Source organism: Amblyraja radiata, chromosome X, assembly GCF_010909765.2.
Source record: "Amblyraja radiata isolate CabotCenter1 chromosome X, sAmbRad1.1.pri, whole genome shotgun sequence".
Lineage (NCBI taxonomy): Eukaryota > Metazoa > Chordata > Chondrichthyes > Rajiformes > Rajidae > Amblyraja > Amblyraja radiata.
The window spans coordinates 9,000,607-9,023,371 of record NC_045999.1 but is presented as its reverse complement, the minus strand read 5'-3'; the positions used below and the strand labels follow the sequence as shown (position 1 = coordinate 9,023,371).

General features: G+C 45.2%; 1 protein-coding gene across 5 annotated transcripts in view; it reads left to right on the top strand.

Annotated features, from left to right (window-relative positions):
- Positions 1-22,765, top strand: part of LOC116968252 (casein kinase I-like) — a 200,439-nt gene that overhangs the window by 143,876 nt on the left and 33,798 nt on the right. For all 5 annotated transcript variants that reach the window (XM_033014943.1, XM_033014945.1, XM_033014942.1 and 2 more), the window contains 2 exons: positions 7,318-7,402; positions 11,334-11,482. In XM_033014943.1, coding sequence (XP_032870834.1) covers positions 7,318-7,402; positions 11,334-11,482 — 234 coding nt within the window. The remainder of the gene's footprint in view (positions 1-7,317; positions 7,403-11,333; positions 11,483-22,765) is intronic.

Genomic DNA, 22,765 nt, shown 5'->3' with positions numbered 1-22,765 from the left:
ACCTTCAACTCAGCTCCAAACTGCATAAATTGATTGGACATGATTTGGAAAGGCACACACCTGTCTATATAAGGTCCCACAGTTGACAGTGCATGTCAGAGCAAAAAACAAGCCATGAAGACGAAGGAATTGTCTGTAGACCTCCGAGATAGGATTGTGTTGAGACACAGATCTGGGGAAGGGTATAAAACATTTTTTGGAGCATTGCAGGTCCCGAAGAGCACAGTGGCCTCCGTCATTCATAAATAGAACTTTGAAACCACCAGAACTCTTCATAGAGCCTGGCCAAACTGAGCAATCGGGGGAGAAGGGCCTTAGGATAGAGACTTACTAACATATTCAGGGAGGTGACCAAGAACCCGATGGTCACTCTGACAGAGCTCCAGAGTTCCTCTGTGGAGATAGGAGAAACATCCAGAAGGACAACTATATCTGCAGCACTCCACCAATCAGGCCTATATTGAAGAGTGGCCAGACAAAAGCCACTCCTCAGTTAAAGGCATATGACAGCCCGCTTGGAGTTTGCCAAAAGGCACCTAAACAAGATTCCCTGGCCTGATGAAACCAAGATTGAACTCTTTGGCCTGAATGCCAAGTGTCACGTCTGGAGGAAAACAGGCACCGCTCATCACCTGGCCAATACCATATCTACGGTGAAGCATGGTGGTGGCAGCATCATGCTGTAGGGATGTTTTTCAGCGGTAGGAACTGGGAGACCAGTCAGGATCGAGGTAAAGATGAACGGAGCAAAGTATAGAGAGATCCTTGATGAAAACCTGCTCCAGAGCGTTCAGGACCTCGGACTGGGGCAGACGTTCACCTTCCAACAGGACAACAACCTAAAGCTCACGTCCAAGACAACGCAGGAGTGGCTTTGTGACAAGTCTGTGAATGTCCGTAAGTGGCCCGGCCAGAGCCCGGACTTGAACCCGATCGAACATCTCTGGAGGGACCTGAAAATAGCTGTGCATCGACACTCCCCATCCAACCTGAGAGAGCTTGAGGATCTGCAGAGAAGAATGGGATAAATTACCCAAATACAGGTGTGCCAAGCTTGTAGCGTGATACCCAAGAAGACTTGAGGTTGTAATCACTGCCAAAGGTGCCTCAATAAAGTACTGAGTAAGGGGTCTGAATACTTATGTAAATGTGATATTTCAGTTATTTATTTTTAATTATTTTGCAAAAATTTCTAAACACCTGTTTTCACTTTTTTATTGTGGGCTATTGTGTGTAGATTGCTGATTAAAAAAAAAGAATTTAATCCATTTTAGAATAAGGCTGTAACGTAACAAAATGTGGAAAAAGTGAAGTGGTCTGAATACTTTCTGAATGCACTGTGTGTGTGTGTGTGTGTGTATATGAATGTGTGTGTGTATATGTGTGTGTGTGTGTGTGTGTGTGTGTGTGTGTGTGTGTGTGTGTGTGTGTGTGTGTGTGTGTGTGTGTGTGTGTGTGTGTGTGTGTGTGTGTGTGTTGCATGCTGCACATTCCTCATGTCACATACTTCTGATAGTGAGTTCTCTCTGTCACTCTCTCTTGTTAGACTAGTTGAATGCATGGAGACGAAAGCACCTAGAGTTTCCTCCGCAGAGTTGCTAATAAACGACTATGGATTCTAATCACTATGTGTGAGTCTGATCGTTTCAACAAAGCTTCAAAGTTTATTGAGATGGATTGAGGCAGCACTCATTTGTATGGGATCTTTTATGACCATTTGCGAGAGTAAGGATAAATTATTTTATCATTTCATCCAAAAAGATGACACCTCAGACAGTACACAAAAAAGCTGGAGAAATTCAGCGGGTGCAGCAGCATCTATGGAGCGAAGGAAACAGGCAACGTTTCAGGCCAAAACGTTGCCTATTTCCTTCGCACCATAGATGCTGCTGCACCCGCTGAGTTTCTCCAGCTTTTTTGTGTACCTTCGATTTTCCAGCATCTGCAGTTCCTTCTTGAGCACCTCAGACAGTGACATTGCATTAGTACTGCACAGACGTGTCACCTAGTTTTCTCTGTAAAGTTTAATTGCACAGCTGTAATATAACATCAGAACCCTTGTATGCCTTCTTCACCATCCTGTCTAACTGTGTTGCAACATTCAGGGAACTCTGTATTTAGTCTTCTTGGGCTTTCTGCTCTACAACACTCCATAGGTCCTGCCGCTCACTGTGTATGTCCAGCCTTGGCTTAACTTCTCAAAATGCATCACTTTGCACCTGACTGAGTTCAATAAATGTGGAGGAAGGAACTGCCGATGCTGGTTTAAACCGAAGCTAGGCACAAAATGCTGGAGTAACTCAGCGGGACAGGCAGCATCTCTGGATAGAAGGAAGGGGTGGCGTTTCGGGTCGAGACCCTTCGTCAGACTGAAGCAGAGTCTCGACACGAAACGTCACCCATTCCTTCTGTCCCGCTGAGTTACTCAGGCATTTTGCGTCCATCTTAAATAAATGTGGATATTGAGCACCTTATCCGTTCTCGTGTTGCTCAAAGCTTGACCTAAACAAGCAATAAAATTGCTCCCACTGGCAATCTTAATCAAAGGAACGTTTCCTGCACATACAGAAGCTTGCTTAGCAACTCTTGTGAGGGTTAGATGTGACTGGTAAAGATCAGTTGCTGAGTGTGTTGTGCGTGGGCATGCAACACTTTAATTCATTATTTCAAATTGTCAGATTTATAATCCATATTGCACAGTTCACCTGCTTTAGTCGGAACCCCACAGAGCAGACAGACGTATCCTGGTTGCTATGTGAAATCAGGTGAAACAAATATAATTTTACTTATGAATTTGCATAAATGTCATGCATGTGCAAGTAGAATATTCATCTCTAATCATTTTTTTTCCTTTGTCAGTTCTGGGCAAGAACTGCTGGGCACAACTGCAACTTCGTCACACACACACACTGAGAGCTTGCAAGCAGTAACAGTCACCTTGACCTTGATACTGCTCCGCACGGTATTAATTTAGAATCTCTCAGAACAAAACAGGCCATTCAGCCCATCAATCCCACTCTGGCTGCTTTCACGTTATGCAGACACACTAAAATGTTTAGTTTCGAGATGCAGCGTGGAAACAGACTCTTAGGCTCACCGAGACCATGCCAAACCACCATCAATCACCCGCTCACACTAGTTCTATGTTATCCCACCTCGTTCACTCCCTACATACTAGTGGAAGTTTATTTTACAGAGGCCAATTAACGTACAAACCAGCTTGTCTTTAGGATGTGGGAGGAAACCGGAGCGGACTCAGGGAGAGCGGGCAAACTCCACACAGATAGCACCCAAGGTCAGGATCGAACCCAGATCTCTGGTGGTGTGAGGTAACAGCTTTACCGCTTGTGCCACTGTGCTGCCCATGTGCTAAATGGGTTGTGGTGACCTGGGTATTTTAACAAATAAAGCCCAGGGGTATGTGGGGAGAAAGCAGATGTGGACAATAACGTCACCTCAACATCTTGCTGTTTCAACGTTGTATTTGGGTGGGAATGCATCCCCAACAACAACGAATGGATGACATTTTGGGTTGAGATCCTTCTTTGGAACATAGTGTTGGTGAGTGTCTCAAGAAGGGTCTCAACCCGAAACGTCACCCATTCCTTCTCTCCAGAGAAGATGCCTGTCCCGCTGAGTTACTCCAGGATTTTGTGTCTATCTTCGATTTAAACCAGCATTGGCAGTTCTTTCCTACACATTAGTGTTGATGAGACTTGGTAACATGATAATCCTGAAAATAGACACAAAATACTGGAGTAACTCAGCGGGTCAGGCAGCTGGAGAAAAGGAATAGGTGACGTTTCAGGTCGAGACCCTTCAGACTGAAGAAGTGTCTTGCCCTGAAACATCGGTGTAACCCAGCATTCTGCAGTTCCTACATAACATGATTATCCTTATCCCCTCAATTACTTAACTGTTTTTGTGCAAGTATTAAAATATTGATTAGTCTGAAAATTGGAACATTGATTAGTTTGAATATTAGAACATTTTGGATATGGATTTTGGAAATTTGAAGTGTGTTTTAGTATGCATTTAGATCATGTTTGATTTCCGTTATGTTCTTATGGCCTGAGGCAATTTAACTTCAGAATTCTGTTGCTGTAGAAACATTAATTTGCGTTTGCTGACTACTTAAATTAAGCAGTTTAAGAATGACACTGTTGCCCCGTTGTTATGTTCTGCTGAGGTATATTAGTGGCAAATAAAATTTCCCTGTGAATCAATTTGAAGGGTATAATCACTAACTCATGCAGCATGGGAACGGGGCCTTCTGTCTGCTGACTATCAACCGCCCATTTACACTCATCCCTAGTGTGTAAGATAGTGCTAGTGTACGGGATGATCGCTGGCCGGCGCGGACTTGGTGGGCCGAAGGGCCCGTTTCTCTGCTTTATCTCTAAGGTCTAAAGGGTTAACCTGTGGAACTCTCCCTACAATTCACCTCCATGTCCCGCTGATTCTACCGCTCACCAACACGGGCAAGGGGCCAGTTTACCGTGGCTAATCAACCTACCACGTGTCTTTGTGATGTGGGCGGAAGCCAGAGCACCCGGGGGAAACCCATATGGTGAATGTATAACTGCAACAGGCAGCCCCAACAGTCAGGATTGAGCACAGTCCACTGGAGCTGACAGGCAGCAGCTCCACTAGCTGCCACACTGCGTTCTGAAAGGCTGGTCAAAAATTCAATGGAATGCGTGTCCTTCCTGCTTGTTCCTCCATTTTACTGTGAGAAATGTGAAATAAAATTTCCCGCACTATATATACTGGATTTGGGGCTGAATTGCAGGCCAGAGTTCGGGTTGTTCTTTGTACTGCTACATGTTTATTCTGGGCAAGGTTGCTTGGCCGTTGTGTGTTAGTGTAGTGGGAAAGAGTTCGAGTCATACAGCGTGGAAACGGGCCCTTCGGCCCAACTTGCCCATGCTGACAAACATGTCCCATCTACACAAGTCCCACCTGCCCATAAAATATCCCAGCTACACTAGTCCCACTTGCCTAAATGGAGAATTATGTCTAGAAACTTATTTATTTTCAGGAGCAAATTGGAAGAAATGAGTAGCTGCCCTGCTGTTGAAGCACAATCATGGCTAGTCCACTAAGTCAATACCGTGTTATTCTTCTCCCCCCCCCCCCCCCCTCCCCCCACATACACCTTGATGCCTTTCATGTCTGGAAATGTTCTCCCATCGTGACTAAATTCAGCGACTGAGCTTCAATGCCTTTCAGACAGAGTTCCACAGGTTAACCCTTTAGACTTTAGAGATAAAACACATAGATATGGGCCAGACCAAGTCCATGGTGAACAACGATCACCCCGTACACTAGCACTATCTTACACCCTAGGGAGAATTTACAATTTTACTGCTAGATGCAGGAAGATTGTTCCCGATGTTGGGGAAGTCCAGAACAAGGGATCACAGTTCAAGGATAAGGGGGAAGTCTTTTAGGACCGAGATGAGAAAAAAAAAATTCACACAGAGAGTGGTGAATCTGTCGAATTCTCTGCCACAGAAAGTAGTTGAGGCCAGTTCATTGTCTATATTTAAGAGGGAGTTAGATGTGGCCCTTGTGGCTAAAGGGATCAGGGGGTATGGAGAGAAGGCAGGTACAGGATACTGAGTTGGATGATCAGCCATGATCATATTGAATGGTGGTGCAGGCTCGAAGGGCCGAATGGCTGACTCCTGCACCTATTTTCTATGTTTCTATGTTACTGAAGCCAATGAAATGAAACCACGGACTCGCGGTCACAGGGACCTTTCAAGAGAGCAGGGAAAAGTTAGAGATAAAACAAACCTTAAGTTACCAAGCGAAGGGGAAGGGGTGGGAAGAAGGCAGGGGGGATGAAATAAGTGCCGGTGGACCAGTTGAAAGAGGATGGTAAAGGTGAGTAAATAACAAAAAGTGCATCGCCAGGCCATACAGCTTGGTGAGGAGTAAGAGGGTGTCACACTGGATCACAGAGGGGGAGCTGTGAGAGAAGGTCTCCCTGCATGAAGACGGGTCCCAACCTGGAACATCACCTATCCATGTTCTCCAGAGATGCTTCCTGACCCGCTGAGTTACTCCAGCACTTTGTGGCTTCTTCAGAGAAGAACAGCATCTGAAATGACTAGAAATATGAGATACAGGGCTGGTTTGGCTGAGTATATAACATCGTCTGATGAGCACTGTAATATATATTTAACAGCTTTAAATATAATGGGGCGGTCCTCAGCTTCTCCGAGTCTTGTTGAATGAACTCGATAGAATTGCTAAATGTTCCACGTCAAAATAGTTGACTTCAACAGATCTGTGTTACCTATGGACACTATCAATGAGTTCACTTTGTTCCTTCCATTTCCTCAAAATACCCACTGATTTGGTTGTTTTACAGGCTTTTGGCTGTTGAAGCTTGAATGTGTGGTTTAAGACTTGTTTGCTGAAGCACTGTACATTACTATTCCAGTACAGATTCACCTTGGAGAGATGCATGGGCATATTGTATTCCATAGCCTCCAAAAGCAATACATTTCCTTTCAATTCGTCGGCACAACTTTACCTTCAAAATATTAATTTTGTGCGTATATTTGCACTTGTGTAATGTCTCACCAACAACCAACCCAAATTCCACCAGTAACTATGTTCCCATTGAGGGGCTGTCCCACTTGGGCGACCTATTTGGCGAGTTTAGAAGAGTTTAGGAGAGTTTGAAAAAATGTCATGTTGAAGACCTCCTTCGACTATGTTGAAGACCAGCTTCGACTAGCTACGACTAACTTTGGGAAAATTGGACACCGAATAGTGGAGAGTGAAGACGACCTCCTTCAATCTCCTTCGACCTCCCTTAGACTATGATGAAGACTATCTACGACTACCCTTGATTACCAACGACTAACATGCCGACCTGCTATGACCTACTACGACTAAACCTACGAGTAAAAAAAGTATCAATTTTTTCCATGGCCACCTTTTTTTACTCGCGGGCATTTTACTCGCTGAGGCCTCGAGTACACGGGGACCACTCTCGAGCATGAAGGAGAGTTACAAAGACCTCCTAGAACCTCGTGTCGACCATGCTGCGAGTATGAGTCGAGGGCAAACTCGCCAGAACTCGCGGACAGGCCCTTAACGGATTTCCTGCTGCACAAATCTTGTTCTGATGAGTATTTGTTTATGTAACAATCTTTAACAAATAGGGTTTCCTGAATTGTATGATTTTATGAGATTTACGTGTGAAATTTTCCAGTATAGTTTTGCAAGTTTTCTTTACCGATGCCCGAAAATTTTCTGAACGTTACTTATGATTAAATTGATTCCTTTTGGTTGCAGGCAGAAACGTTGAAAGAACGCTATCAGAAAATTGGGGACACAAAGCGAAACACTCCGATTGAAGTTCTCTGTGAGAGCTTCCCAGGTATGTTTTGCAAGGGACACATTCTGCAAAAGCATGTGTATTTTGAGATTTGTCAAATAATAGAACTGTTACAAGGTTAATTCCCAGGATGGCGGGACTGTCATATGCTGAGAGAATGGAGCAGCTGGGCTTGTATACGCTGGAGTTTAGAAGGATGAGAGGATATCTTATTGAAACATATAAGATTGTTAAGGGTTTGAACACGCTAGAGGCAGGAAACATGTTCCCGATGTTGGGGGAGTCCAGAACCAGGGGCCACAGTTTAAGAATAAGGAGTAAGCCATTTAGTCAAGTCAAGTCACATTTATTTATATAGCACATTTAAAAAACAACTCTCGTTGGCCAAAGTGCTTTACATTTGTTATAAGAATAGCACAACAAAAACCGACTACATACATATAAACATGTAGCCCTCACTCAGAGGACGTCAGGAAAGGCTTGGGAGTATAGATAAGTTTTTAATCTTGACTTAAAAGAGTCGATGGAGGGGGCAGTTCTGATTGGAAAGGGGATACTGTTCCACAGTCTAGGGGCTGCAACCGCAAAGGCACGGTCGCCCCTGAGCTTATGGAACGGAAACACTTTTTCTCACAGGGAATGATGAGTCTGTGGAATTCTCTGCCTCAGAGGGCGGTGGAGGCGGGTTCTCTGGATGCTTTGAAGAGAGCTAGATAGGGCTCTTAAAGATAGTGGAGTCAGGGGATATGGGGAGAAGGCAGGAACGGGGTACTGATTGGGGATGATCAGCCATGATCACATTGAATGGCGGTGCTGGTTCGAAGGGCCGAATGTGCCTACTCCTGCCCCTATTGTCTATTGTCTATTAAATGGACGTTGTGTATAATTCGGCGCATTTCTTATATTTCTCCTCTTCTATAAAAATTTGCAGTTAGTTCAGAACTCTTATGATTGCTATTGTGGTTATTTGAGTGCTTCCTTCATCTATATCTCGGTTGCATTATTTGTTGCAGCTGCTGATTACTGCTTATCTTCAGGGGCTTATTTCAGTCAGGTATTCAAACCTGGACCAGTGCTTGGCCAGTTTAGTTTAGAGAAACAGCATGGAAACAGGCCCTTCAGCCCACCGAGTCCATGCCCACCATCGACCACCCGTCCACGCTAGATCTATGTTATCCCACTTTCCTATCCTCTCCCTACACACTGTGGGCCATTTACAGAGACCAAGTAATCTACAAACCCACTTGTCTTTGGGATGTGGGAGGAAACCAGAGTATCTGGAGGAAACCCACGTGGTCACGGGGAGAACGTGCAAACTCCACACAGACACCACCCGTGTTCAGGATCGAACTCGGGTCTCTCGTGCTGTGAGGTAGCAGCTGTGCCAGTGTGCCATCCCAGTGTTCTGTGACATTTTACCTAAAACCAACCTCAGAAAATAGGGGCAAGTGTAGGATCTCCCTGGTTGGAACCACAAACTTATTACTCATCCCTTTTATTGAGTGATATGGAATCATTGGAAAGTTCAGATACAATGCTGAACAATATTTCATATCAACAGTGTGATTTTACACTTTAAGTAGGACCTCTTTAATTTGATGCTTGCAAACTGATTCGCTTGTTGGGTCTTCTTCTTTCGTGTGGCGTGCACAGCCTAAAGTTGTTGGACAACTTGTTCCATATGATCTTCCGTTTGTGCACGTCGAGTTGATTGCATTAGTCGAAACAGGGTGGAACACGTCAAGGTTGCAATCTTCCACCCCGCTTGTTGGGTTGTGTTGCAAGAATTACTACATAATTCCATTCAGTAACAGTAGACAATAAATCTATTCAGTATCTGTAGACAGAGTGTGCCCTCAGTCCCTGTACCATGCAGTATTTGACTCACTGTTGGATTTAAGCCCAGTTCTTAGAAGGAGAACATAATTCCTACCAAATCCCTTCAGTCATTGTGCCTTTGGTTTTTGTCTATCTGTGATGAGGCGGCTGTTTAGATAGCCAGGTATTATGCCTTCAGATAGTGTCTATTGAATGAGGGTTATTCTGTTCATGGCAGTAGATGTATCCCACACTATTATTTGGACATATCTGTTCAAATAAGCCAATTGAAAAAAACATTTGGTAGACACAAAATGCTGGAGTAACTCAGCTGGACAGGCAGCATCTGTCTGTCCCGCTGAGTTGCTGCCTGTCCCGCTGAGTTGCTCCAGCATTTTGTGTCTACCTTCGATTTAAACCAGCATCTGCAGTTCTTTCCTACTAAAAACAACTTTTGCTTCTTTCCAATGATTCAATGATACTTTATTGTCGCATGTAAGTACGCTCCTTGTCACATTCCTTTTCCAGCTCTTCCAGACCACCAGCTTCAGGATGCCCTGGTTAAAAGTTGGAGGAGATGGAGTTAGTTGCTCGCAGATTCAGAACTGCGTTTCATCTTTTAATTGTTAAATAAAGCACTTTAAAACCTTTTCAGCTTTAATTTTGAATTGAGCAGTTTAATAACAGTAGTGGACATACACACCACTTTTGGACACTTTGACTGTTTTAGTTTAGTTTAGAGCTACAGTGTGGAACCAGGCCCTTCAGTTTATCAAGTCCGCGCCGACCAGCGATCCCCACACTAGGGACAATTTACAATTATTATACCAAGCCAATTAACCTGCAAACCTGTATGTCTGTATGACACTCAGGAAATGTCTCGCTAAATAGGAAGTCTGTAAATGCAACTCCATTAGTCTGAAGAAGGGTCTCGACTATTCTTGCTATTGAGGGAGTTGCAGGGTAGGTTTACAAGGTTAATTCCCGGGATGGCGGGACTGTCATATGCTGAGAGAATGGAGCAGCTGGGCTTGTACACTCTGGAGTTTAGAAGGATGAGAGGGAATCTCATTGAAACATATAAGATTGTTAAGGGCTTGGACACGTTAGAGGCAGGAAACATGTTCCCGATGTTGGGGGAGACCAGAACCAGGGGCCACAGTTTAAAAATAAGGAGTAAGCCATTTAGAACGTAGACGAGGAAACACTTTTTCTTACAGAGATTGGTGAGTCTGTGGAAATCTCTGCCTCAGAGGGCGGTGGAGGCAGGTTCTCTGGATACTTTCAAGAGAGAGCTAGATAGGGCTCTTAAAAATAGTGGAGTCAGGTGATATGGGGAGAAGGCAGGAACGGGGTACTGATTGGGGATGATCAGCCATGATCACATTGAATGGTGGTGCTGGCTCGAAGGGCCGAATGGCCTAATCCTGCACCTATTGTCTATTGTCTATTGACCTGAAACGTCGGCCCAAGAATGAGAGGAAACCAGAGCACCCGAGAAACCACACGCAGGTCACTGGGAGAACGTACAAACTCCGTACAGACAGCACCCGTAGTCAGGATCGAACCTGGGTTTCTGGTGCTGTAAGGTGGCAACTCTAACGCTGTGCCACTATGTCGCCCCCTTGTGTCCCATCTTATACCTTGCATCAGGCCATTTGCCAATCACGTCTGGTCTCAAGTGGAAGCAGGCTTTTTATTTTGTTCAAAACACAAAGTGCTGAAGTAACTCAACGGGTCGGGCAGCATCTATGGAGGGAATAGATAAGATTGGTCACCCTTGAAACAAAATGTTTATTTTGCTCTTTTTTCTAGCCTTGTGCATATCAAGCATTATCTTTCTGGGTGTCATTAAAAATTAATTTAGTTTATTGTGGTCTACCGAGGTACAGTGAAAAGCTTTTGTTGCGTGCTAACTAGTCCACAGAAAGACCATACATGATTACAATCGAGCCGTCCACAGTGTACAGATACACGATAATGATTACTGCTAAATAAAGTCCAGTCAAGTCAGATTAAAGATAGTCTGAGGATCTCCAATGGTTGGTCAGGATTGCTCGCTAGTTGACCTGAAATGTTGCCACTCTAAAGTGTGTTGCAGTTTATCAATATTTTCTGATGTAACATTTGAACATCTTGTATTTTTTCTTTGCAGAGGAGATGGCAACATACCTCCGCTATGTGAGGCGATTAGACTTCTTCGAGAAACCAGACTACCAGTATTTACGTACACTATTTACAGATCTCTTTGAATCCAAAGGCTATGCCTTTGATTATGCATACGACTGGGTTGGCAGGCAAATAGTAAGTAACACATCACATATCATGGAGCATTAAGTTCTAATTTGGATAAGATACCATTGATATATGGATTGATTAACTGCAAAGGAACAAAGTGTGCAACTTTTCACGTGTGGTAAAGCTTTTGAAGTGAAATGAAACTTCATTCTAAATGATGATGAGATTCAAAAATGCTTTCAATCTAATTACATGTGAAATTAATATGAACGTGTCGGGATCTTTTCCTACCTTGACTGGAAATGTCGTAGTGCAAAAGGTTTTGACAGGGAAGAATTTGTCAAATGTGTTCAGGAAAGTTCCCTCAGGCAACACGGGAGAGAGCAACGCTTGATCTAGTCTTGGACAATTGGGAGGGACAAGTGGATGAGGTGATCAGTACAAAAGGGACGGATTGCATCTTAACAGGTGTGGGACCAGCATTCTGGCAGGCAGGTTTGCCACTGCTACACGGGTGGTTTTAAACTGAATAAGGGGGGTGGGGTGTCGAATGGGCTAGTGGAGGATGGAGTTAAAGGGAAAGGGTTTCTTAAATGTGTGAGCGTAGAGACAGAGGGGTGTAAAATGAGGGTAGAAGCAATAGGTAGCAAGGTGAAAAGTAAAAGTGGCAGGCCGGAAAATCCAGGGCAAAAATCAAAAAGTGCCACTTTTCAACAAAATTGTATAAGGGGTAAGAGTGTTGTAAAAACAAGCCTGAAGGCTTTGTGTCTCAATGCAAGGAGCATTCGTAATAAGGTGGATGAGTTGAATGTGCAGATAGCTATTAATGACTATGATATAGTTGGGATCACGGAGACATGGCTCCAGGGTGACCAAGGCTGGGAGCTGAACATCCAGGGATATTCAATATTCAGGAGGGATAGAGAGAAAGGAAAAGGAGGTGGGGTAGCGTTGCTGATTAGAGAGGAGATTAACGCAATGGAAAGGAAGGACATTAGTTTGCAGGATGTGGAATCGGTATGGGTAGAGCTGCGAAACACTAAGGGGCAGAAAACGCTGGTGGGTCTTGTGTACAGGCCACCTAACAGTAGTAGTGAAGTTGGAGATGGTATCAAACAGGAAATTAGAAATGCGTGCGACAAAGGCAAAACCGTTATAATGGGTGACTTCAATCTACATATAGATTGGGTGAATCAAATTGGCAGGGGTGCTGAGGAAGAGGATTTTTTGGAATGTATGCGGGATAGTTATCTAAATCAACATGTAGAGGAACCAACGAGAGAGCAGGCTATTTTAGACTGGGTATTGAGTAATGATGAAGGGTTAGTTAGCAGTCTTGTTGTACGTGCCCCCTTGGGCAAGAGTGACCATAATATGGTTGAGTTCTTCATTAGGATGGAGAGTGACATTGTTAATTCAGAAACAATGGTTCTGAACTTAAAGAAAGGTAACTTTGAGGGTATGAGACGTGAATTGGCCAAGATTGACTGGCAATTAATTCTAAAAGGGTTGACGGTGGATATGCAATGGAAGACATTTATAGACTGCATGGATAAACTACAAAAATTGTTCATCCCAGTTTGGCAAAAGAATAAATCAGGGAAGGTAGTGCATCCGTGGATAACAAGGGAAATCAGGGATAGTATCAAAGCGAAGGATGATGCGTACAAATTAGCCAGAAAAAGCAGCATACCGGAGGACTGGGAGAAATTCAGAGACCAGCAGAGGAGGACAAAGGGCTTAATTAGGAAAGGAAAAATAGATTATGAAAGAAAACTGGCAGGGAACATAAAAACTGACTGCAAACGTTTTTATAGATATGTGAAAAGAAAGAGATTAGTTAAAACAAATGTAGGTCCCTTGCAGTCAGAAACGGGTGAGTTGATCATGGGGAACAAGGTTATGGCGGACCAGTTGAATAACTACTTTGGTTCCGTCTTCACTTAGGAAGACATAAATAATCTGCCGGAAATAGCAGGGGACCGCGGGTCAAAGGAGTTGGAGGAATTGAGTGAAATCCAGGTTAGCCGGGAAGTGGTGTTGGGTAAATTAAATGGATTAAAGGCCGATAAATCCCCAGGGCCAGATAGGCTGCATCCCAGAGTACTTAAGGAAGTAGCTCCAGAAATAGTGGATGCATTAGTAATAATCTTTCAAAACTCTTTAGCTTCTGGAGTAGTTCCTGAGGATTGGCGGGTAGCAAACGTAACCCCACTTTTTAAGAAGGGAGGGAGAGAGAAAACGGGGAATTACAGACCAGTTAGTCTAACATCGGTAGTGGGGAAACTGCTAGAGTCAGTTATTAAAGATGGGATAGCAGCACATTTGGAAAGTGGTGAAATCATTGGACAAAGTCAGCATGGATTTACAAAAGGTAAATCATGTCTGACGAATCTTATAGAATTTTTCGAGGATGTAACTAGTAGCGTGGATAGGGGAGAACCAGTGGATGTGGTGTATCTGGACTTCCAGAAGGCTTTCGACAAGGTCCCACATAAGAGATTAGTTTACAAACTTAAAGCACACGGCATTGGGGATTCAGTATTCATGTGGATAGAGAACTGTCTGGCAAACAGGAAGCAAAGAGTAGGAGTAAACGGGTCCTTTTCACAATGGCAGGCAGTGACTAGTGGGGTACCGCAAGGCTCAGTGCTGGGACCCCAGCTATTTACAATATATATTAATGATCTGGATGAGGGAATTGAAGGCAATATCTCCAAGTTTGCGGATGACACTAAGCTGGGGGGCAGTGTTAGCTGTGAGGAGGATGCTAGGAGACTGCAAGGTGACTTGGATAGGCTGGGTGAGTGGGCAAATGTTTGGCAGATGCAGTATAATGTGGATAAATGTGAGGTTATCCATTTTGGTGGCAAAAACAGGAAAGCAGACTATTATCTAAATGGTGGCCGACTAGGAAAAGGGGAGATGCAGCGAGACCTGGGTGTCATGGTACACCAGTCATTGAAAGTGGGCATGCAGGTGCAGCAGGCAGTGAAGAAAGCGAATGGTATGTTAGCTTTCATAGCAAAAGGATTTGAGTATAGGAGCAGGGAGGTTCTACTGCAGTTGTACAGGGTCTTGGTGAGACCACACCTGGAGTATTGCGTACAGTTTTGGTCTCCAAATCTGAGGAAGGACATTATTGCCATAGAGGGAGTGCAGAGAAGGTTCACCAGACTGATTCCTGGGATGTCAGGACTGTCTTATGAAGAAAGACTGGATAGACTTGGTTTATACTCTCTAGAATTTAGGAGATTGAGAGGGGATCTTATAGAAACTTACAAAATTCTTAAGGGGTTGGACAGGCTAGATGCAGGAAGATTGCTCCCGATGTTGGGGAAGTCCAGGACAAGGGGTCACAGCTTAAGGATAAGGGGGAAATCCTTTAAAACCGAGATGAGAAGAACTTTTTTCACACAGAGAGTGGTGAATCTCTGGAACTCCCTGCCACAGAGGGTAGTCGAGGCCAGTTCATTGGCTATATTTAAGAGGGAGTTAGATGTGGCCCTTGTGGCTAAGGGGATCAGAGGGTATGGAGAGAAGGCAGGTACGGGATACTGAGTTGGATGATCAGCCATGATCATATTGAATGGCGGTGCAGGCTCGAAGGGCCGAATGGCCTACTCCTGCACCTAATTTCTATGTTTCTATGTTTCTATCATGGATCAAGATGAGGATTTTGGGACCAGCGACCTCTGTTTTATTAGGTTTGAGATAGTTATGGATAGAGACATGCGACACGGTGGCGCAGCGGTAGAGTTGCTGCCTTAAGGGCCTGTCCCACTTTCACGACCTAATTCACGACCTTTTTTACTCGTGGACATTTTTCATCATGCTAGACCTACTTGATTCCACGAGTACCTACGACTAGCATCACGACCTACTTACGACCTACCTACGACCTCCTACGACCATGCTGCGAGTATGAGTCGAGGGCAAACTCGGCAGAGGTCGTGAATTAGGTCGTGAAAGTGGGGCAGGCCCTTTACAGCGCCGGAGTCCCAGGTTCGATCCCGACTACAGGTGCTGCCTGTACGGAGTTTGTACGTTCTCCCCGTGACCGCTTGTGTTTCCGCCGAGATCTTCTATTTCCTCCCACACTCCAAAGACGTACAGATTTGTAGGTTAATTTGAATGGTATAAGTGTAAATTGTCGCTAGTGTGTGTGGGATAGAGTTAATGTTGCAGGGATCGCAGGTTAGTTGTGACTTGGTGGGCCGAGTGGCCTGTTTCCGCGCTGTTTCTGTAAACTAGACAGGGCAGACCCTTGAGTTAAAATTCCAAATTGGGGCACGGCCAACTTTGACAGTATTTGATAGGTGATTGCTTGGGTTCCTGGTGGTTGGGAAGGGAAGAAGTCAAAGGACAAGTGTTACATCGGTTGCGGTTGCCGGGAGAGTACTGTATAACGGGGTGCGATGGACAAGGATGGGAGAGTCACCAGGACAAGAGAGTCACCAGGGCACAGCTCACTACAAAATGCTGAAGGGGGAGTGGAGGGGAAGGTAGTTTCCTGGGATGTTAGGACTTTCATATGAAGAAAGACTGGATAGACTCGGCATGTACTCGCTAGAATTTAGAAGATTGAGGGGGGGGATCTTATAGAAACTTACAAAATTCTTAAGGAGTTGGACAGGCTAGATGCAGGAAGATTGTTCCCGATGTTGGGGAAGTCCAGAACAAGGGGTCACAGTTTGAGGATAAGGGGGAATGACCGAGATGAGACATTTTCTTTTCACACAGAGAGTGGTGAGTTACTCCAGCACTCTGTGTTCTTTTTTCTAAATAGGTAAAAACCTGGCAGAAAAATAAGTTATATTGATGGAAACCTGGGTCTCTGGCGCAGTGAGGCAGTAGCTCTATTGCTGCGCCACTGTGCTGTCGAGATGAGGACTCTTGACATGAAATGTCGACTGCCCATTTCCCCCAGCAGAAATTGAATGGCCTACTGAGTTCCTCCATTTGCTTCTGTTTTTACTCAAGATTCTAGCATTTCAGTTTCTGCGGCCTCCATTTTGGTGATTATCCCCCTGACTGATGCTGGCCTTTTAAATTCAGTCATAGGTAATTCAGTTTAAAATCCCCAGGGGCTATATTGGTTTTGAGCCCAATAACAGGTCCATTCTGCTGTTCATGTTCCCTTTAGCATCAGATGTGGAATCAGGCTAGGATATGCAGGAAGGAACTGCAGATGCTGGTTTAAACTGAAGATGGACATAAAAAGCTGAAGTCGGACTGAAGAGCGGTCTTGACCTGAAACGTCACCCATTCCTTCTCTCCAGAGATGCTGCCTATTCTGCTGAGTTACTCCAGCATTTTGTGTCTTATCTTCGGTGATGCATGAATAAGCAGGTGCTATATTTAATCAAAGGTTGAAAAATGCTGAACATCGAACACTAGCTTTCAGAATGGGGACTGGACAGAATGAGCAGGCTGATACTGTGTTGCAGTAGATGGTTTCCAATGAAGAATGTGCTTATGTGCATCCAGGCAGGCAGACTCTATGAAACTGTGTAGAAACGAAATGCAGATGCTGGTTTATACTGAAGATAGACACTAAGTGCTGGAATAACTCAGCGGGTCAGGCAGCATCTCAGGAGAAAAAGGATGGGTGATGTGTCGGGTCGGGACCCTTCTTCGGACTGAATGGCGGTGCTGGCTTGAAGGGCCTACTCTGCACCTATTGTCTATTGTCTATTGAAAGTAGAGGGGAGGGAACTGGAGGTAGGAAAAAGGCATAACCTCTTCTCCTGCCTCCACCGATCTTCCTCTTGGACTACCCCAGACAACCTTCCACCATCCCTAGACCATCGCAAAATGTTTTGGCCTTTTCCTTCCTCCATTTCCTCCCCATTTATTTTTACTCTGAAGAAGAGTCCTGACCCGAAATGTCACCCTTCCTTTTTCTTTAGAGATGCTGTCTAACCCACTGAGTTACTCCAACACTACTCCAACACTTTGTGCCTATCTAAAATTGTGTAGGAAGGAACTGCAGTTGCTGGTTTATACCGAAGATAGACACAAAATGTTTGAGTAACTCAGCTGGTCAGGCAGCATCTTTGAAGAAAAGGAATAGCCAAGTCAAGTCAAGTCACTTTTATTTATATAGCACATTTAAAAAACAACTCTCGTTGGCCAAAGCGCTTTACATTGGTATAAGAATAGTGTAACAAACAACAGTGGTTCCTAGATTAAATACAAACATCACTACATACATATAGCCCTCACTCAGAGGACAGCAAGAAAGGCTTGGGAGTATAGATGAGTTTTTAGTCTTCATCTAGCCTGTCCAACCCCATAAGAATTTTGTACGTTTCTATAAGATCCCCTCTCAATCTCCTAAATTCTAGCGAGTATAAGCCAAGTCTATCCAGTCTTTCTTCATATGAAAGTCCTGACATCCCAGGAATCAGTCTGGTGAACCTTCTCTGCACTCCCTCTATGGCTATAATGTCCTTCCTCAGATTTGGAGACCAAAACTGTACGCAATACTCCAGGTGTGGTCTCACCAAGACCCTGTACAACTGCAGTAGAACCTCCCTGCTCCTATACTCAAATCCTTTTACTATGAAAGCTAACATACCATTCGCTTTCTTCACTGCCTGCTGCACCTGCATGCCTACTTTCAATGACTGGTGTACCATGACACCCAGGTCTCGCTGCATCTCCCCTTTTCCTAGTCGGCCACCATTTAGATAATAGTCTGCTTTCCTGTTTTTGCCACCAAAGTGGATAACCTCACATTTATCCACATTATACTGCATCTGCCAAACATTTCTTGACTTAAAGGAGTCGATGGAGGGGGCAGTTCTGATGGGAAGAGGGATGCTGTTCCACAGTCTAGGAGCTGCAACCGCAAAGGCACGGTCGCCCCTGAGCTTATGCCTAGACCGCGGGATGTTCAGCAACCACAAGTCGGCCGATCTGAGGGACCTGGAGGTGGTGTGGTGGGTAAGCAGACTTTTGATGTAGGTGGGGGCAAGCCCATTGAGGGCTTTGTAGACATAAAGGAGGAATAGGTGACGTTTCGGGTCGAGACCCTTCTTCAGACTGACTTTACTCTATAAAACACTTGTATTCAGGTACACTTCTGAAGATGACATTTGATATTAAGCCTCAATGCCATTCTGTAGCATTAATATTGGGTAATAGAGTATTTTGTAAAATCAGTATCAGTCTCAAAATCAGCGACATAAACAGCTTCTACATCATTTAATTAAAATATCAATAGGTCTAGAATTAGCAAATGCGCACTGCAAATTAAGATCAGGTTGAAGGCAACACGTGTTTTTCATAATTGAAGCCTGCCTGCGACCGGATGTTTGAAATGAGCACAGTTTGATGCCGTGCCTTTGATATTAATCTCTTGCAAACATCAAAAAGAAGCAAATGGGAATATTTAACCTATTTGGCGTTTCAGAGGGAATGAAGAGAAGATGTTTAAGAAGGAACTGCAGATGCTGGAAAATCGAATGTAGACAAAAATGCTGGAGAAACTCAGCGGGTGAGGCAGCATCAGAGGCAGCAAGGAAATAGGCAACGTTTCGGCCCGAAACGTTGCCTATTTCCTTCACTCCATGAAGAGAAGATGATTGTTTTGCAGATGTTGGGAATTTAAAGTGCAACTTTATTTTGGAAATGCACAGTTGTTCGAGCGGCGATGCTTTGAAGCTTGCGATTAACCGCGACCCTGCAACATTGGAGCAGCAAACGGAATTTGCTTCCATGAGATAAGGTGGACAAATGCTCGTTCACTTGCTGCAAGGTGGTAGAAAGTATGGTTCAAACCTCGATGAATAAGTGCAGATACATCGTAAACGTATCCCCACTAACCAGGCAAGGGTCACGAGTCAAAGGAGTGCTTTATTGTCGCACGTCCCGAAATGGAACAATGAATTTCTTACTTGCAGCAACAACGCAACAGGTTTGTAAATGCAGAGGGGGTGCTGAGATAGAGTTCGGGGATAGGGCCAGTGTACACTGGAATTTGGGGATAGGGCCAGTCCAAGACCACCAGGGGCGCCGGGGAGATGGCAGCCCTGCCGGCAGTCTGTTCGTTTTTTCATCTTTTTGTTATTTTTAGCGTTTGTTAAAAGTTTGTTTTAATGTACTTTGGTTTGTTTTATGTGCGGGGAGGGGGAAACTTTTTTTCAAGTTCCTACCTTCCCAGAGATGTGATTAATTTTCGGATCACATTCTCTGGGCTCTGCGGCCTACCATCGGTGGAGCTGGAGGCCTCCTCGGACTCTGTCGTGAGCCCCACCGTGGGGCGCGGACTTAACATCGGAGCTGATCCCTTGCCTGCGGACTTACCATCAAGGGCTCGCATTCTCGGGAGAGGCAAGTCGGGAGCTTCAACGCCGCAGAAGGTTCGACCAGCCCCGACGCGAGGTTCGATCGCCCGGCGCAGGGAAGCTGACATTCCCCCGATGCAGGAGCTGAACGCCGCCGGCTACGGAAGTCAAGACCGTCCCGTCAACGGAGATCTTGAGGCCCCCGACTGAGGAAGATGAAAAGGAAGGACTTGAACTTTATTTTGCCTTCCATCACAGTGAGGAATGTGTAGGAGTCACTGGTGGATGTTCATGTTGATATACAATACAATACAATACCATTTATTGTCATTTGAGCCTCAGTGAGGCTCAAACGAAATTCCGTTTCCACAGCCATACAAACAAAGACAATTTCCTACAGACATACACACAATTTAATTCACACAAACATCCATCACAGTGAACCCACTGTGATGGAAGGCAAAGTCTTTTCTCTCCCCTGTTCTCCATTTCTCTCCCGATGTCCAAGCCCCAGGCGGGCGATGCTAAGTCCCACGGCCATTTTAGGCCGTGCCGGGCGATTTACGGCCCCGCTCCCGGTCTAAAAGTCACAATGTTGAAGCCCCCGGCGGGCGCTGGAATGTCCCACGGCCATGAAGCCGCGCCGGGCGATGTACAGCCCCGCTCCGGGTCGTTCCAACCCCGCGACACGGGCTGGAGAAGTCGCGTTGCGGGAGCTCCGGGAAGCGGTCTCTCCCCCCGGACCCGCGAGCTCCCGATGTCCCAGTGCACCGGACCTGCGGCTGCGTTGCTGGAGCCTCCGAGCCCCAGGAGTCGAGTCGCAGCAGCGAGTCACCACCGCTGCTCCGAGGACCCGCTCCGAGGCCGGCCAGCCCCACGATGGTGAGTAGTCCGCAGTTCCGCATTCTCCCGAGCCCCCGGGTCATTCAGGTTGGAGGCCGCTCCACGGTGCTAGGCCCCAACGACAACGGAGACCCGACAGGGAAAAGGTCGGGTCTCCCGGACAGGGAAGAGATTTTAAACAGTTTCCCCGCCCCCCACATATACACATTTAAAACCAGTATTAAAAAAACACCAACACTACATTTAACTAGACAAAAAAAAAAAAAAAGACAGACAGGCTGTAGGGGCCGCTGCAACAGGTGAGTCGCGCCGTTTTTGAGTGATCTGCTCCTTCTAATTGTATGACTGACCTGGCCAGTGAAATTCCTCGTATGTTGCAAAGCATACTTGGCGAATAAAATCTGATTGTGATTCTGATAAACTGGAATTTGGGGATAGGGCCAGTGTACACTGGAATTTGGGGATAGGGCCAGTGTACACTGGAATTTGGGGATACAGCCAGTGTACACTGGAATTTGGGGATAGGGCCAGTGTACACTGGAGTTCGGGGATGGGGCCAGTGTACACTGGAGTTTGTTCAGGCCAGTGTACACGTGAAGGTACACAAAAATGCTGGAGAAACTCGGGCCCGAAACGTTGCCTATCTCCTTCGCTCCATAGATGCTGCTGCGCCCGCCGAGTTTCTCCAGCATTTTTGTGTACCTTCGATTTTCCAGCATCTGCAGTTCCTTCTTCAACACAGTGTACACTGGAGTTCGGGCCAGTGTACGCCGATACCCGAGTGACTCCCACTGAGTTCCTCCAGTACTCAATAAACAATATGACAACCAAACAAAAATAAAAGTTCAATCAATACAAAATCCCAATATTGTGCAAAAACAAAACAAACCCCAAAGGCCCAGTGCAACCCAATCAGTTGGTAGTTGCGTTTAGTTGGTGTTTGTGGCGTTCACAGAGGCCTTTAAGTGCATGTCAGAAGTCTCCAAATGAAGACGGGTGGCAAGGACAATCTTATGGGTTGATTCATTGTGCTGTAATTGTAGCTAAGAGTGGATCAAGGAAAAATACCTTTAGGGGCCAAATGATTGCAATTGCATTCTGTGTAAATCGGTCTTTTCTTGCATATGTTAGTGACCATTCTCTATTTATGGATCCAAAACTATTTGCTCCTAAAGCTGATCTTTTTCTTTTCCTCTGCATCGTGCCTTGGTTGCTCCAAATTATTTGTGTGGTTGGAGTCTCTTTTGTCTTTTAAGCTGCAACTAAATTGATTATTACAAGTCTTCTTTTTGTGTATGGCGTGCACAGCCTAAAGTTGTAGGCCAGCTTGTTCTATTTGATCTTGTTTGTGCACGTCGGGTTGATTGCATTAGTCGAAACAGTGTGGACCACGTGAAGGTTGCAATCTCCCGACCCACTACTACAAGTAATAAGAACAGAATTACTATTCTGGGCGGCACAGTGGCGGAGAGGTAGAGTTGCTGCCTCACAGCGCCAGTGATCCTGGTTCGATCATGACTACTACAGAGTTTGTACGTTCTCCCGGTCACCCCGTGGGCTTTCTCCGGGCACTCCGATTTCCTCCCGACATTCCAAAGGTGTTCAAGTTTGTGGGTTAATTGGCTTCTGTAAAATTATCCCACGTGTGTATTATAGAACTAGTGTACGGATGGTCGCTGGTCGACATGGACTCGGTGGGCTGAAGGGCCTGTTGTCACACTGTATCTTAAAACTAAAAACCTAAGAAGTACAGTGCTTGAATGTTGGCAGGTCTGATGATAAAACCGTACAGGCTGATGCCACATATACAATAGATTTCACCTCATTGAGTCATATAGTGTGGAAACAGGCCCAACTAGCCCACACTGACCAATATGTCCCATCTACACTAGTCCCATCTGCCTTCGTTTGGCCCATATCCCTATCTATCCATGTACCTATCTAAATGTTTCTTAAACATTGCGATTGTGCCTGCCTCAACTACCTCCTCCGGCAGCAGCTCATTCCATATGTCGACCAACCTTTGTGTAAAAAAAAGTACCTCTCAGATTATTAAATCAGCCTCCTTCCCCTGGCAAACATATGTCCCCTCTGGTTCTTGATTCCCCAACTCTGAGCAAGTGACTGCATTTATCCAATCTGTTTACCCGATCTATTCCTTTCATGATTTTGTCGTATTCTATAAGATTACCCCTCATCCTCCTGCACTTCG